The 16,402-nt window shown below is 43.6% G+C and overlaps 1 protein-coding gene across 1 annotated transcript in view; it reads right to left on the reverse strand.

The window, feature by feature from the left end:
* Positions 1–16,402, reverse strand: part of LOC118359870 (segment polarity protein dishevelled homolog DVL-1) — a 49,809-nt gene that overhangs the window by 23,795 nt on the left and 9,612 nt on the right. Inside the window, exons 2-4 of the mRNA XM_035738736.2 lie at positions 15,202–15,271; positions 11,082–11,203; positions 1,968–2,086 (exon numbers count right to left, since the gene is read on the reverse strand). Of these exons, the coding sequence (XP_035594629.2) occupies positions 1,968–2,086; positions 11,082–11,203; positions 15,202–15,271 (311 nt within the window). The remainder of the gene's footprint in view (positions 1–1,967; positions 2,087–11,081; positions 11,204–15,201; positions 15,272–16,402) is intronic.

Raw genomic sequence — 16,402 nt, forward strand, 5'->3', positions numbered from 1 at the left:
GTATGACTTATTCTGAACCAAATACATACTGAATGACTTATTCTGAACCAAATACATACTGAATGACTTATTCTGAACCAAATACATACTGTATGACTTATTCTGAACCAAATACATACTACTGAATGACTTATTCTGAACCAAATACATACTGAATGACTTATTCTGAACCAAATACATACTGAATGACTTATTCTGAACCAAGTACATAGTGAATGACTTATTCTGAACCAAATACATACTGAATTACTTATTCTGAACCAAGTACATACTGAATGACTTATTCTGAACCAAGTACATACTGAATGACTTATTCTGAACCAAGTACATACTGAATGACCTATTCTGAACCAAATACATACTGAATGACTTATTCTGAACCAAATACATACTGTATGACTTATTCTGAACCAAATACATACTGAATGACTTATTCTGAACCAAATACATACTGAATGACTTATTCTTAACCAAATACATACTGTATGACTTATTCTGAACCAAATATATACTGAATGACTTCTTCTGAACCAAATACATACTGAATGACTTATTCTGAACCAAATACATACTGAATGACTTATTCTGAACCAAATACATACTGTATGACTTATTCTGAACCAAATACATACTGTATGACTTATTCTGAACCAAATACATACTGAATGACTTATTCTGAAACAAATACATACTGAATGACTTATTCTGAACCAAATACATACTGAATGACTTATTCTGAACCAAGTACATAGTGAATGACTTATTCTGAACCAAATACATACTGAATGACTTATTCTGAACCAAATACATACTGTATGACTTATTCTGAACCAAATACATACTGTATGACTTATTCTGAACCAAATACATACTGGATGACTTATTCTGAACCAAATACATACTGTATGACTTATTCTGAACCAAATACATACTGAATGACTTATTCTGAACCAAATACATACTGAATGACTTATTCTGAACCAAATACATACTGTATGACTTATTCTGAACCAAATACATACTGTATGACTTATTCTGAACCAAATACATACTGAATGACTTATTCTGAACCAAATACATACTGAATGACTTATTCTGAACCAAATACATACTGAATGACTTATTCTGAACCAAGTACATAGTGAATGACTTATTCTGAACCAAATACATACTGAATTACTTATTCTGAACCAAGTACATACTGAATGACTTATTCTGAACCAAATACATACTGTATGACTTATTCTGAACCAAATACATACTGAATGACTTATTCTGAACCAAATACATACTGAATGACTTATTCTTAACCAAATACATACTGTATGACTTATTCTGAACCAAATATATACTGAATGACTTCTTCTGAACCAATTGTCTTGTGAGTTTACTGACAGTTTACCATGTCCATTGTTTATGACATGTGTACACGCAGTAAGGATAAAATAGCCAACAATAAAGAGTTTCTTTGAATACAAACGGCAGTACTTTCCCAATAGGAAAAACATACAATGCTGGTTTCATATCTCCACGATAACCAAGAGGCAGCTAGCTATACATCAAGCAGTGTCATGAGATCAACACACTCCCATAGATCCTGAGGTTAAACCATCAGGTGGAAAATAGCCTCTGACCATGAACCTGAGTCCCACTTAGGTAACACAAGATAGGTTGCTGGGAAAAACAGACAGCGCCACAAGCAATCCTGGTCACAGTATCCCACTTACCTGCCACCAAAAGATCGATGTTGTTATTGTTCTCACACTATTCTGCACTCTGTGAACCCTCTGATTTGTTTCAGATATTGTTTACTCTCCACCCTTTTAGGATACGAGTGAACAATGTTACCAGATTGGTATATTGATACAATGATGTGTAATAATGTTGTGATTTGTGTTATTGGTGTTACCGTACCACATGTACTGTACTTAGGTAGTTCGCCCAATCATGTGTGTATTGTTCCTCACTTTCAGTCTCTCGTGCTCTCCTCCGTGCGCGTTCTCTCTCCCTCTCCCTACGGTGGCTCAGGAGGGACTCTGTACCCGTCTCCGTGTCCAGGCCATCCCGACTGCTTACTGCGTTGGCACTGAAATACACACATTTAAAGAGTTTATTTGGATAACAATGAAACACACACAAAACACCTTCATAATTCCATACCATGTCTCCAAATCTCTTGCATTGTCCCAAGTTCTGTCTGGCATTATCTGTACAGTGAGGAGAACTTCACAGGGATTCATCTGAAATGATGTGTTATTGTGTGTGTGTGGTATGTGTTTCACTAAGTGTCATTAATGACCAGATACCCTGAGAGGAGATGGATGCTTTCTGTCCAAAGCTGTTTGATACTAATGAGGAGGGCCATTGAAAGCCCAGATGGTGTGTGTGTGTGTGTGTGTGTGTGTGTGTGTGTGTGTGTGTGTGTGTGTGTGTGTGTGTGTGTGTGTGTGTGTGTGTGTGTGTGTGTGCGTGTGTGCGTGCGTGCGTGCGTGCGTGCGTGCGTGCGTGCGTGCGTGCGTGCGTGCGTGCGTGCGTGCGTGCGCATGCGCATGGTGGACGGGTAGAGCAGGTGTGGGCTGAGCTGAGACGTGCAGTACAGGGCTGGAAGGGATATACTAGACGGCAGGTTATTCTATCAGAGGGGGTGAGAGGCTTTAGCCTCAGGGCAGCAGGGTAAGAGACACCTGTCTGATCGCCTATGTTGGCTGATCCTGTGTGAGATTACCAGCCCCCCCCACCCAAATGCAGAGGCCTTTGAAGCACCAATAGCTTATTTCTGTCCCGTGGTCATTACAATACAGAACCCCATGGATATTAAAAATAACACTGCACAGAATAAGTACAAAAAAGCACCTCAAGGACAATCCAGAGACACTGTTTGCTGACTGCTACAAGGAGGGGAACATAAGCAACTTCATTTTCCACACAGACATCCTCTGGCATGACACAGTGCTGTATTAACACAGACCATCCCCTGGCATGACACAGTGCTATATTAACACAGACCATCCCCTGGCATGGCACAGCGCTATGAGAGCACACTGCCCCTATGTCAAGAGAGAGGGTTTTGGCCCAGGGTGGAAACTCAGAATACGGGATCAGAGAGAGAGCCCAGCAGGAAAAGCTCTCTGTCTGTGACGACTCCCCCATCCTGAGTGAGTCTGATCACACCTCTTCAAACTGTCCTGCAGACGAGGATAGTCACCACTCTCTCTCCCAGCACCCCACACAGGAGCAACAGAACAACAGCCACCCCACCCAGACCAGTGAGACCTACAAGACCACGTCCTGAAGGACCTGCACTGGGAGATCCCACACCAAGAGGACCTACACCCAGACCACATTATCACCAGCCACACCCTAACCAACTAACACCACCCCAAGCAAACCCCGGCCCCACCCTATACAGATTTCCCCATATCAGACCTATGCCCTTTCTGCCCACCCCATGCCCCCCGCCCCTGCGGCAAGGACCTCAACATGACAGCAGGACATATGCCCAGGCTGTGAGCAGATCAACAGGCCCAACCCCCACTATTACACCCGCCCAAGCCCCATCCTGTGACCTAAGATGTATCAGTTGCTCAACATGCTCTGCTCACACCTACTGTAATGGTCCAGGCCAAACCACACAAAAACAACACTAGACACTATGGAACACAAAGATTTTACTATCTCATCCTGGAATATACAAGGTCTGAGGTCATCTACCTTTGGTCTAAAGAGCAGGAACCCAGACTTCATCAAAGAAATTGGAAATACAGACATTGTCATCCTACAAGTAACATGGTTACAGAGAGCTGGTAGTCTCTTCCATCCACCAAACTACCAGGTGTGAAACAGGGAAGAGACTCAGGGGGTATGCTAATTTGGTATAGAGCAGACATAACTCACTCTATTACATAAGTCAAAACTAAATGTTACATCTGGCTAGAAATTAATAAGGAAATGATCTCAACAGAGAAAAATGTCCTCATGTGTGCTACCTATATCCCCCCACTAGAATCCCCATACTTTAACAATGACAGCTTCTCCATCCTAGAAGAGGAGATCAACAATTTCCCGGCCCAGGGACAAGTCTGCGGCAACCTAAATGCCAGAACTGGACAAGAACTTAACAACCTCGGTACACAGGAGGGACAAACGCCTATCTGGAGGTGACAGCATTCCTTCCCCCATATGCCCCCCTAGACACAACTACGACAACATAACCAACAAAAATGGTTTGCATCTCCTGTACTCTGTCGGACATGTGTGTACATGTGTGTACATGTGTGTATGTACATAGTCAATAGTAGGCTTCGAGGGGACTCCTTTGGTAGGTACACCTATAGCTCATCTCTTGGCAGTAGTACTGTAGACTACTTTATCACTGACCTCAACCCAGAGTCTCTCAGAGCGTTCATAGTCAGTCCACTGACACCCCTATCAGACCACAACAAAATCACTTGAACAGAGCTGTGCTCAATCATGAGGCATCAAAACCAAAGGAACTGAATAATATTAAGAAATGCTATCGATGGAAGGAAAGTAGTGTGGAAATCTACCAAAAAACAATTAGGCAACAACAAATTCAATTTTCTGGACAAAATGTTTCACTGTAATAGTGAAGGTGTAAACTTGGCAGTAGAAAACCTAAACAGTATATTTGACCCCTCAGCTTCCAAATCAAATCTAAACATTTCAAGCAGACAACCTAAGAAAATGAACAACAATGACAAATGGTTTGATGAAGAATGCAAAAACCTAAGAAAGACATTGAGAAACCTGTCCAACCAAAAACAGAGACCCAGAAAACCTGAGCCTTAACTATGGTGAATCACTAAAACAATACATAAATACACTACGGAAAAAGAAGGAACAGCACGTCAGAAATCAGCTCAATGTAATTGAAGAATCCATAGAATCTAACCTCTTTTTGGAAAACTGGAAAACTCTAAACAAACAACAACATGAAGAGTTATCTATCCAAAACGGAAATGTATGGATAAACCACTTCTCCAATCTTGTTGGCTCTATAGCAAAGAACAAACAACAAAAAATATACATGATCAAATACACATCTTAGAATCAACTATTAAAGACTAACAGAACCCACTGGATTCCAATTACATTGAATAGACTACAGGACAAAATACAAACCTCCATCCCAAAAAGGCCTGTGGGGTTGATGGTATCCTCAATGAAATGATAAAATATACAGACCACAAATTCCAATTGGCTATACTTAAACTCTTTAATAACATCATCCTCAGCTCCTCAGATTATAATGGCGCTGGAGGGGATGACTGCCGTTTCACGGGCTCCTAACCAACTACTTTTGGACATAATGTTGCTGCTACCGTCTCTTATGACAGAAAAGAGCTTCTGGACATCAGAACAGCGATTACTCACCTCGAACTGGATGAAGATTTTTCTTTAATGAGTCCAACGCGAAGGATATACTGTTTTGTCGAGAAAATGCACAAATCCCGGGAAGAAAAGATGTATTCGCCGACGAGAGGTACACTACCAACTACACTCATTATTTTTGGCCAACGTGCAATCATTGGAAAACAAACAGGACGATCTACGATTTAAGATTATCCTACCAACAGGACATTAAAACTGTAATATCTTATGTTTCACCGACATGTGGCTAAACGACGACACAGATAATATAGAGCTGGCTGGCTTCTCGGTGCATCGGCAGGACAAAGCAGCTACGCCCGGTAAGACGAGGGGTGGGGGTGTGTGTCTATTTGTTAATAACTGCTGGTGCGCGATGTCTAATATTAAAGAAGTCATCGAGGTATTGCTCGCCTGAGGTAGAATACCTCATGATAAGCTGTAGACCACACTATCTACCAAGAGAGTTGTTATCTATATTATTCGTAGTCGTCTACTTCCCACCACAAACCGATGATGGCAGTAAGACCACACTCAACAAGCTGTATAAGGCCATAAGCAAACAAGAAAATGCTCATCCAGAAGCGGCGCTCCTAGTGGCCGGGGACTTTAATGCAGGCAAACTTGGTACGTCATTTGTACCAGCATGTCACATGTGCAACCAGAGGGGAAAAAACTGTAGACCACCTTTACTCCACACACAGAGATGCATTCAAAGCTCTCTCTTGCCCTCCATTTGGTAAATCTGACCATAATTCTATCCTCCTGATTCCTGCTTACAAGCAAAAACTAAAGCAGGAAGTACCAGTGACCCGCTCAATTCGGAAGTGGTCAGATGTCGCAGATGCTACGCTACAGGACTCTTTTGCTAGCACAGACTGGAATATGTTCTGGAATTCATCCAATGGTATTGAGGAGTATACCACCTCAGTCACCAGCTTCATCAATAAGTGCATTTATGATGTCGTCCTCACAGTGAACGTACATACATATCCCAACCAAAAGCCATGGATTACAGGCAACATCCGCACCGAGCTAAAGACTAGAGCTGCCGCTTTCAAGGAGCAGGACACTAATCCGGATGCTTATAAGAAATCCTGCTATGCCCTCAGACGAAACATCAAACAGGCAAAGCGGCCATACCGGACTTAGATTGAATCATCCCTGACGCACGTCGGTTGTGGCAGGGTTTGAAAAATATTACGGACTACAAAGGGAAACCCAGCCGCGAGCTGCCCAGTGACGGAGCCTACGAGTTAAATGCATTTTATGCTCACTTCGAGGCAAGCAACACTGAAGCGTGCATGAGAGCGCCAGCTGTTCCAGACGACTGTGTGATCACGCTCTCCGTAGCCAATGTAAGCAAGACCTTTAACAGGTCAACAATCACAAAGCTACGGGCCAGACGGATTACCAGGAAGTGTCCTCAAAGTATGCGTAGCAATTGTCTTCAACATTTATTATTATTATCTTTTATTATTTTTTCTCCCCAATTTCGTGGTATCCAATTGTTAGTAGTTACTATCTTGTCTCATCGCTACAACTCCTGTACGGGCTTGGGAGAGACAAAGGTCGAAAGCCATGCGTCCTCCAAAACACAACCCAACCAAGCCACACTGCTTCTTAATCCAACCCGAAAGCCAGCCGCACCAATGTGTCGGAGGAAACACTGTGCACCTGGCGACCTGGTTAGCGTACACTGCGCCCGGCCCACCACAGGAGTCGCTAGTGCGCGATGAGAAAAGGATATCCCTACCGGTCAAACCCTCCCTTACCTGGACGACGCTAGGCCAATTGTGCATCGCCCCATGGACCTCCCGGTTGCCGCCGGCTGCGCCACCCGGGAGGCCCGTCTTCAACATTTTCAACCTCTCCCTGACCGAGTTTGTAATACCTACATTCAACAGACCACCATAGTCCCTGTACCCAAGAAAGCAAAGGTAACTTGCCTAAATGATTACTGCCCCGTAGCACTCACGTCGGTAGCCATGAAGTGTTTTGAAAGGCTGGTCATGGCTCACATCAACACCATCATCCCGGACATTCTAGACCCACTCCAATTTGCATACTGCCCCAACAGATCCACAGATGACGCAATCTCAATCACACTCCACACTGCCCTTTCCCACCTGGACAAAAGGAACACCTACGTGAGAATGCTGTTTATTGACTACAGCTCAGTGTTCAACACCATAGTACCCACAACGCTCATCACTAAGCTAAGGACCTTGGGACTAAACACTTCCCTCTGCAACTGGATCCTGGACTTCCTGACGGGCCGCTCCCAGGTGGTAAGGGTAGGTAACAACACATCTGCCACGCTGATCCTCAACACTGGGGTCCCGTCCAGTACTCCCTGTTCACCCATGACTGCGTGGCCAAGAACATCTCCAACACCATCGTTATGTTTGTAGAAGACACAACAGTGGTAGGCCTGATCACCGACAATGATGAGACAGCCTATAGGGAGGAGGTCAGAGACCTGGCAGTGTGGTGCCAGGACAACCACCTCTCCCTCAATGTGAGCAAGACAAAGGAGCTGATCGTGGGCTATAGGAAAAGGAGGGCCGAACAGCCCCCCATTAACATTGACGGGGCTGAAGTGGAGTGGGTCAAGAGGTTGAAGTTCCTTGGTGTCCACATCACCAACAAACAATCATGGTCTAAACACACCAAGACAGTTGTGAAGAGGACACGACAACACCTTTTCATCCTCAGGAGACTGGATTTGGCATGGGTCCCCAGATCGTCAAAAAGTTCTACAGCTGCACCATCGAGAGCATCCTGACCGGTTGCATCACTGCCTGGTATGGCAACTGCTCAGTATCTGACTGTGAGGCGCTACAGAGAGTAGTGCGTACGGCCCAGTACATCACTGGGGCCAAGCTTCCTGACATCCAGGACCTATATACTAGGTGGTGTCAGAGGAAGGAAAAATTATCAAAGACTCCAGTCACCCAAGTTCTCTCTGCTAACGCATGGCAAGCGGTACCGGAATGCCAAGTCTAGGACCGAAACGCTTCTTAACAGCTTCTAACACACTCAGTTTGGCATGATGACCTGCTATACAAATTGATGGAAAGTGGTGTTGCGGGAAAAACATACGACATTATAAAGTCCACGTACACAAACAACAAGTGTGTGGTTAAAATTGACAAACAACACACACATTTCATAACACAGGGCCGGGGAGTGAGACAGGGATGCAGCTTAAGCCCCACCCTCTTCAACATATACATCAGCGAATTTGTGAGGGCACTAGAACAGTCTGCAGCACCCAGCCTCACCCTACTAGAATCTGAAGTCAAATGTCTACAGTTTGCTAATGATCTGGTGCTTCTGTCCCCAACCAACGAGGGCCTACAGTAGCACCTAGATTTTCTGCACAGATTCTGTAAGACCTGGGCCCTGACAGTAAATCCCAGTAAGACAAAAAATAATGGTGTTCCAAAAAGGGTCTAGTTGCCAGGACCACGAATACAAATTCCATCCAGACACCGTTGCCCTAGAGGACACAAAACTATACATACCTCGGCCTAAACATCAGCGCCACAGGTAACTTCCACAAAGCTGTGAACGATCTGAGAGACAAGGCTAGAAGGGCATTCTATCAAATTTGACATACCAGTTAGAATCTGGCTAAAAATACTTGAATCAGTTATAGAACCCATTGCCCTTTATGGTTGTGAGGTCTGGGGTCCACTCCCCAACCAAGAATTCACAAAATGGTACAAACACCAAATTGAGATTCTGCATGCAGAATTCTGCAAAAATATCCTCTGCGTACAATGTAAAACACAAAATATTGCATGCAGAGCTGAATTAGGCTGATACCCGCAAATTATAAAAATCCAGAAAATAGCAGTTAAATTCTACAACCACCTAAAAGGAAGCGATTGCAAAACCTTCCATAACAACGCCATCACCTGCAGAGAAATTAACCTGGATATGAGCCCCCTAAGCAAGCTGGTCCTGGGGCTCTGTTCACAAACACAAACATACCCCACAGAGCCCCAGGACAGCAACACTATTAGACCAAACCAAATCATGAGAAAACAAAAAGATATTACTTGGCACATTGGAAAGAATTTACAAAAAAAGAGAGCAAACTAGAATGTTATTTGGCCCTAATCAGAGAGTACACAGTGACAGAATACCTGACCACTGTGGCTGACCCAAAATTAAGTACATCTTTGACTATGTACAGACTCAGTGAGTATAGCTGTGCTATTGAGAAAGGCCACTGAAGGCAGACCTGGCTCTCAAGAGAAGAAACTGAGCTGCACTTCCTAATCTCCTGCAAAATGTATAACCATATTAGAGACAAATATTTCCTTCAGATTACACAGACCCACAAAGAATTCTAAAATAAATCTAATTTTGATAAACTCCTGCATACCACAGTGTACAATCACAGCAGCAAGATGTGTGACTTGTTGCCACAAGAAAATGGCAACCAGTGAAGAACAAACACCATTGTAAATACAACCTATATTCATGTTTATTTATTTTCCCTTTTGTACTTGAACTACTTTGCACATCATTACAACACTGTATATATACATAATATGTCATTTTAGTGTTTATTTAAATTTGGTTTATTATGTATTTCACTTGCTTTGGCAATGTAGAATATATGTTTCACATACCAATAAAGCCCTTAAATAAAGCCCTTAAAGTGACAGCAGTGTGGTGGTGAGGGAGCTGACAGCTGACATGTCTATGTTTGACCACAAGGTGGCAGTAGATGCAGCAGGAAGAGCAGAGGCTTGAAGAATAAAATCATCAGGCAGGCTGACAGCCAAGCAGCAGCGACCAGCAGCCCGCAGAGGACAAGAAAGAGCCACGATGTCAAACAGCGCATAAAGAGATACTGAAACATAACAGATTGCATGCTCTCAATACAGACTCCTGCAGTAGCTAAAACACTGCTGTAATATAATGGTAACAGCTCCAGCCCACGGGCCCACAGCCTGTCCTGCTACATTTAGCTTTGGGGCCTTCCTTTATCGAATGCAGTGAGAATCTGTAATCAGTCTGTTTGAAGTCAAAGTTTAGTGCTTGCATTCGGGTCAAACAAGCTTTGAGAAACAGGGTCTGGCTTCTAAGCGTTTAACCCAGCTATGTAATCATGCCACACATGGTCTGTCCTCATATCTCTTTATTAACGATGAACTGTAGTATGGGTCTGGATGGGTGCTTTTAGTGGCTCTACACAATGGGAAACATTGAATAGCAGCAGTCTCTCCCTGAAGATGTTTACCCTATCTATCATAGCTATTTCTGCCGTCGCTCTGGGTGCATATTCACCATGACGACTCTTAGCTAGCTACATAGATGAGCAGACTAGCGTGTTACCACACAGATGGGTGGGCAGCCACTTCATTTGTGAGCAGTAAGTGAGAGTTAGCTAGCGTGAACCTTGGCACACATACACACCTACACACACAGAAGAACGCATAAACACACAAACCTCCACCTCCCGTATGCGTTCGGCTCGGCCCCCGTGTGGGTTGAATCTCTGTGATGAGCTCTCCAGATTCTGATTAGCATATGGCTTGTGGTGAATTAGAAAGGTCACATGGTGCACATGGTGTGTGTGTGTGTGTATTGTTTGCACTTGTGTGTGTAATGATGTGTGCATGGTGTTTATGTGCAGTAGGACACAGACGCAGCCAGAGCAGTGTACTCACTGGAAGGAGGGTGGGCGGGAGTCACCGATGCCCCCTGTCCTCTCCAGGGGGGGTGGCAGCTCTTGGTGGCTCTCTGTACACTGGGACCCCCCATCAGAGTGGGAGCTCTCTGCCAGGACCAGCTGCAGAGACAGAGACAGAGACAGAGACAGAGACAGAGACAGAGACAGAGAGAGAGAGAGAGAGAGAGAGAGAGAGAGAGAGAGAGAGAGAGAGAGAGAGAGAGAGAGAGAGAGAGACAGAATACCAGAGACCAATTAAGACATAGAGATGCACGTAAAAAGAGACTGAAAAAGAGCATTCATGTGTTGCTATAGTTCCCAAGTCTTGTACTGAAAGCTGGAAATCGAGGTTCGAGAAAGAGATATAAAACAGACAAAGAGAGGAACATATTCAGTCACAAAAACAGATATAGAAACATACATAAGACATAAAGAGACAGATCCAGGAACAGAGACAGATCCAGGAACAGAAACAGATCCAGGAACAGAAACAGATCCAGGAACAGAGACAGATCCAGGAACAGAAACAGATCCAGGAACAGAAACAGATCCAGGAACAGAGACAGATCCAGGCACATAGACAGATCCAGGCACAGAGACAGATCCAGGCACAGAGACAGATCCAGGAACAGAGACAGATCCAGGAACAGAGACAGATCCAGGAACAGAGACAGATCCAGGAACAGAGACAGATCCAGGAACAGAGACAGATCCAGGCACAGAGACAGATCCAGGAACAGAGACAGATCCAGGCACAGAGACAGATCCAGGAACAGAGACAGATCCAGGAACAGAGACAGATCCAGGAACAGAGACAGATCCAGGCACAGAGACAGATCCAGGAACAGAGACAGATCCAGGAACAGAGACAGATCCAGGCACAGAGACAGATCCAGGAACAGAGACAGATCGAGGAACAGAGACAGATCGAGGAACAGAGACAGATCCAGGCACAGAGACAGATCCAGGAACAGAGACAGATCCAGGAACAGAGACAGATCCAGGAACAGAGACAGATCCAGGAACAGAGACAGATCCAGGAACAGAGACAGATCCAGGCACAGAGACAGATCCAGGAACAGAGATAGATCCAGGAACAGAGACAGATCCAGGAACAGAGACAGATCCAGCCACAGAGACAGATCCAGGAACAGAGACAGATCCAGGAACAGAGACAGATCCAGGAACAGAGACAGATCCAGGAACAGAGACAGATCCAGGCACAGAGACAGATCCAGGCACAGAGACAGATCCAGGCACAGAGACAGATCCAGGCACAGAGACAGATCCAGGCACAGAGACAGATCCAGGCACAGAGACAGATCTAGGAACAGAGACAGATCCAGGCACAGAGACAAATCCACACAAACATACATCATTTACATTACATTTAAGTCATTTAGCAGACGCTCAAGTTAAGAGAGTTATCTGAGCGACATAAGAGAGAAATTCCCTACTGGGCACACCATGCCATTTCAACGTGGATAATTGGGTAAAATTAGGTTGAGACGCTGATCAATGACATTTCAACTTATCACTATGCTTGCAACCAACTAAAAGCACAACCAGAATCCAATGGAAAAACATGGAGATGTCGTCGTTGTTTGTGTCGGTCTGTAAGTTGTTGTTCGTATGTGTGTATGTTTGTATTTGGTGTGAATAAAAATAAAACAATATAAAATATACTGTTCTTTTTTGGTTTAGTTGTCATGTAAATGTTTTATCACTGCGCTTTCAACCATTTAAAGCACAACAATGTTCAAATGAGAAAACAATATCAGATAACAAGTGACATGTGATCTCACTGTTCTTCATCTAATAGCACAACCAAATGGCCTGGATTGCAGTTGAGATTACATTAAAAGTACATGGTGCAAGTGACCAATGCTGCCGGAGATTCTGTGCAGATATTAAAGCAAGATCTCCACAGACCTGCGACCTTTGCATGATATCTTGAACATGCACAATTTCAATTTAAAGGAAATGCATCTAATGCTTGGGTCATTTCATCTGAGCCACTGGCTTAATCCTATTCTTGAACCTTTATTCTGGGTTTAGTGAGAGACATGAATCCAATATATAACTTCTTAACCTGTCGACAATAGGTTATTATTTCTGCATTGCAAAAGTGATATTGAATCGTGTTTGGTTGTCGACACAACCAAATATGAACATTTCAAGGAGTATCTTCTACGCACAGACTTAGTCCAGTTGGTCTACAAATGAATAATTGATAGGTTGGATTCACGTCTCCATCTCAACCAAACATCGAAGTTAACGAATAGGACTAAATCAAACCAAAATGTATTTAAAGTGCATTTAAAATGAGCTTTGATTTGATTTGAGTCCTATTCTTTAACTTCGATTTTTAGTTGAGATGGAGACGTGAATCAAACATATGAATTATTCAATTGTAGACCAACTGGAATTAAAGCCAGACTAATATAAATCAGTGACACAGATGGAACTATCCAAGCAGAAGATACAGTACATCTCCTTCAAATGTTGATATTTGGTTGTGTTAACAAACAAACACAATTCAATATCCAGTGTGTCTACAAATGAATAATTGATATGTCGGATTTGATTTTGTCACTGACCACTACCAACGTGCTATCTTGAGAATGATTATTGCGAGATCTTCACTTACTAACTAAATAGATTCAGTGCTGCTATCAAAGTCTTTCCAACAGGAAGTTTTAACAGAGCAAATGAAACATAGCCATGCTTTAGAAGTCAAATATTATCAATGATACTATTTAGGCCAATATAACATTTGTGAAGTCATCAACAGCTATTGTTTCAATTCAGCCCAGGATTCAACTTATAATAGACCATGCATACAGGCCTATGGGTTTCAAGCTAATGGTTGATTTCAATAATAAATATTTTGGACTCATATCTCCATCTCAACCAAAAATCTAAGTTAAAGAATAGGACAAAATCAAATCAAATCAAACTTTAAATGCACTTTAAATGAAGTTTGATTTCATTTTGTCATATTCTTTAACTTCGACTTCCTCTGGATGGGAGACCAACTAAAGGTCCTGCCCAGCCTATTGTTTTTTTTCTGACAGTGGATACAACTTGAAAATCTGAAGTTGTTTCAAAGGTCAAAATTAAACATATTTTATATAAGGTTTGTCTCCGTTTAAAATTGGTTACCATGATGACATAGACCTGAAATGTCATCCTCAAAACAAAAGTTTACGTTGATGACCTTTTGCAAATCCATAGATACAGCTGCTCCGCTTTCATGTGAGCCGAACATGCCAGAAGGAGAATCTAATAACCCAGGGACATGTTTAACACACTGGCAAAACCTCATGTAAAATACAGCCTTTTATCAAAATCTCTATTAGAAATTTGCAATACTTTACATTTCATCTACCTGTTATGTTTTAGGATTGTCCGACAATCAGTTTTAGGATTGTCCGACTTCCTTAAAAAAGGTCTCACAATTGTTTCGGAGCGTTCTTACCCTACTCTTCTTGTTTTACCACTGTGCTGTGTTACATTTGACTTGGTTTCCTGATGGTGACACAGTAAATCACCCTCTTGTTGGACAGTATGGAAGTATTCTCTCATCACAGCATGTCATCGACATATAATCCACAGGACGTGTACGTAAAACCGCCTGTCGTGACAATGCAATGCATCACTGCTCCTAGCACCATGTACAACTATACCAAACGAACCTGTGTATGGTATCATGTCAGCTATGTTAGCCGTGTGATAAGATGCAATGTAAATCATTGTTAACTGTCGATACTGTATAATATTGCTAGTAAAACTGTCAAGCCTGGTCAGGTGTGATGTCGTTGTGCAACCATGCCTTGGTTCATCTCCCATTGGCTGAGCTCACACCTGTATGAGGCGCATAGCATAGAAGCTCAACGAGTGTATCCCCTCTCTGCTGTAGAGTCTTGAGTGCTGTACAGTGGAGGCGTGACAGTGTGATCTCTCTAGGTAGATGCACTATACGGGCCGTTAGACTACATTTATGTTTATCTACACGTTGAGCCAGCGAGCCGCAGCGAGGCGGAGAGGAGAGCAACAAGAGTGGGGGCTACGGGACAGGTGGAAACGACATGGGGGGCGCCATCCATATCACTTACCCAGGACACCACTCTCCCGTTGAAGCAGGGCAACTTGGCGTTGTCATCGGAAATCTCCTCTTTGACAACCCTGTGGAACGGACAGACAAACACATAAGCACACACGCAAACGCATACACACACAGAGAGAGAGAGAGAAAGAGAGACAATGAGTCAACACGAGGCACACAGCTGTTAGCCTAAAACCCAGGAATCATCTCCACTAGCCTGCAATGCACAGCTAAAGCATATCGCGAGCGATTCATGATTAACAAGTTGAATTTCCACTTTTTGACCGTAACGAGCTTCACCACCATGTTACGGTTGACTTAGTCCATTGAATGCAGATGTTGATTCTCATCCTCCACAAGTGATCTGCTGGCCCTGACTAAGTACAACAACATGATAATGGTGCAGAAACATGACATGGACAAGCACACCGCTCAACAGCATGTGCATTGTGCTGGTGTGTATATGTGACAGGTCTGGGCATTGGGGAAATACATTGAACTTGTATTTATCTTGCGCACAATATATACCGATCAAAACTAGAAACGCAACAGGCAACAATTTCAACGATTTTACTGACTTACATTTCTGAGGCTAGGAAACACGGTCTCCACCGATAAATCCATGATTATCGAAAACTTCAATAAGCACTTCTCAACGGCTGGCCATGCCTTCCGCCTGGCTACTCCAACCTCGGCCAACAGCTCCGCCCCCCCCCGTAGTTCCTCACCCAAGCCTCTCCAGGTTCTCCTTTACCCAAATCCAGATAGCAGATGTTCTGAAAGAGCTGCAAAACCTGGACCCGTACAAATCAGCTGGGCTTGACAATCTGGACCCGCTATTTCTGAAACTATCTGCCGCCATTGTCGCAACTCCTATTACCAGCCTGTTCAACCTCTCTTTCATATCGTCTGAGATCCCCAAGGATTGGAAAGCTGCCGCAGTCATCCCCCTCTTCAAAGGGGGAGACACCCTGGACCCAAACTGCTATAGACCTATATCCATCCTGCCCTGCCTATCTAAGGTCTTCGAAAGCCAAGTCAACAAACAGGTCACTGACCATCTCGAATCCCACCGTACCTTCTCCGCTGTGCAATCTGGTTTCCGAGCCGGTCACGGGTGCACCTCAGCCACACTCAAGGTACTAAATGATATCATAACCGCCATCGATAAAAGACAGTACTGTGCAGCCGTCTTCATCGACCTCGCCAAG

The sequence above is a fragment of the Oncorhynchus keta genome, chromosome 27, assembly GCF_023373465.1.
Source record: "Oncorhynchus keta strain PuntledgeMale-10-30-2019 chromosome 27, Oket_V2, whole genome shotgun sequence".
In the NCBI taxonomy this organism is placed as follows: Eukaryota; Metazoa; Chordata; class Actinopteri; order Salmoniformes; family Salmonidae; genus Oncorhynchus; species Oncorhynchus keta.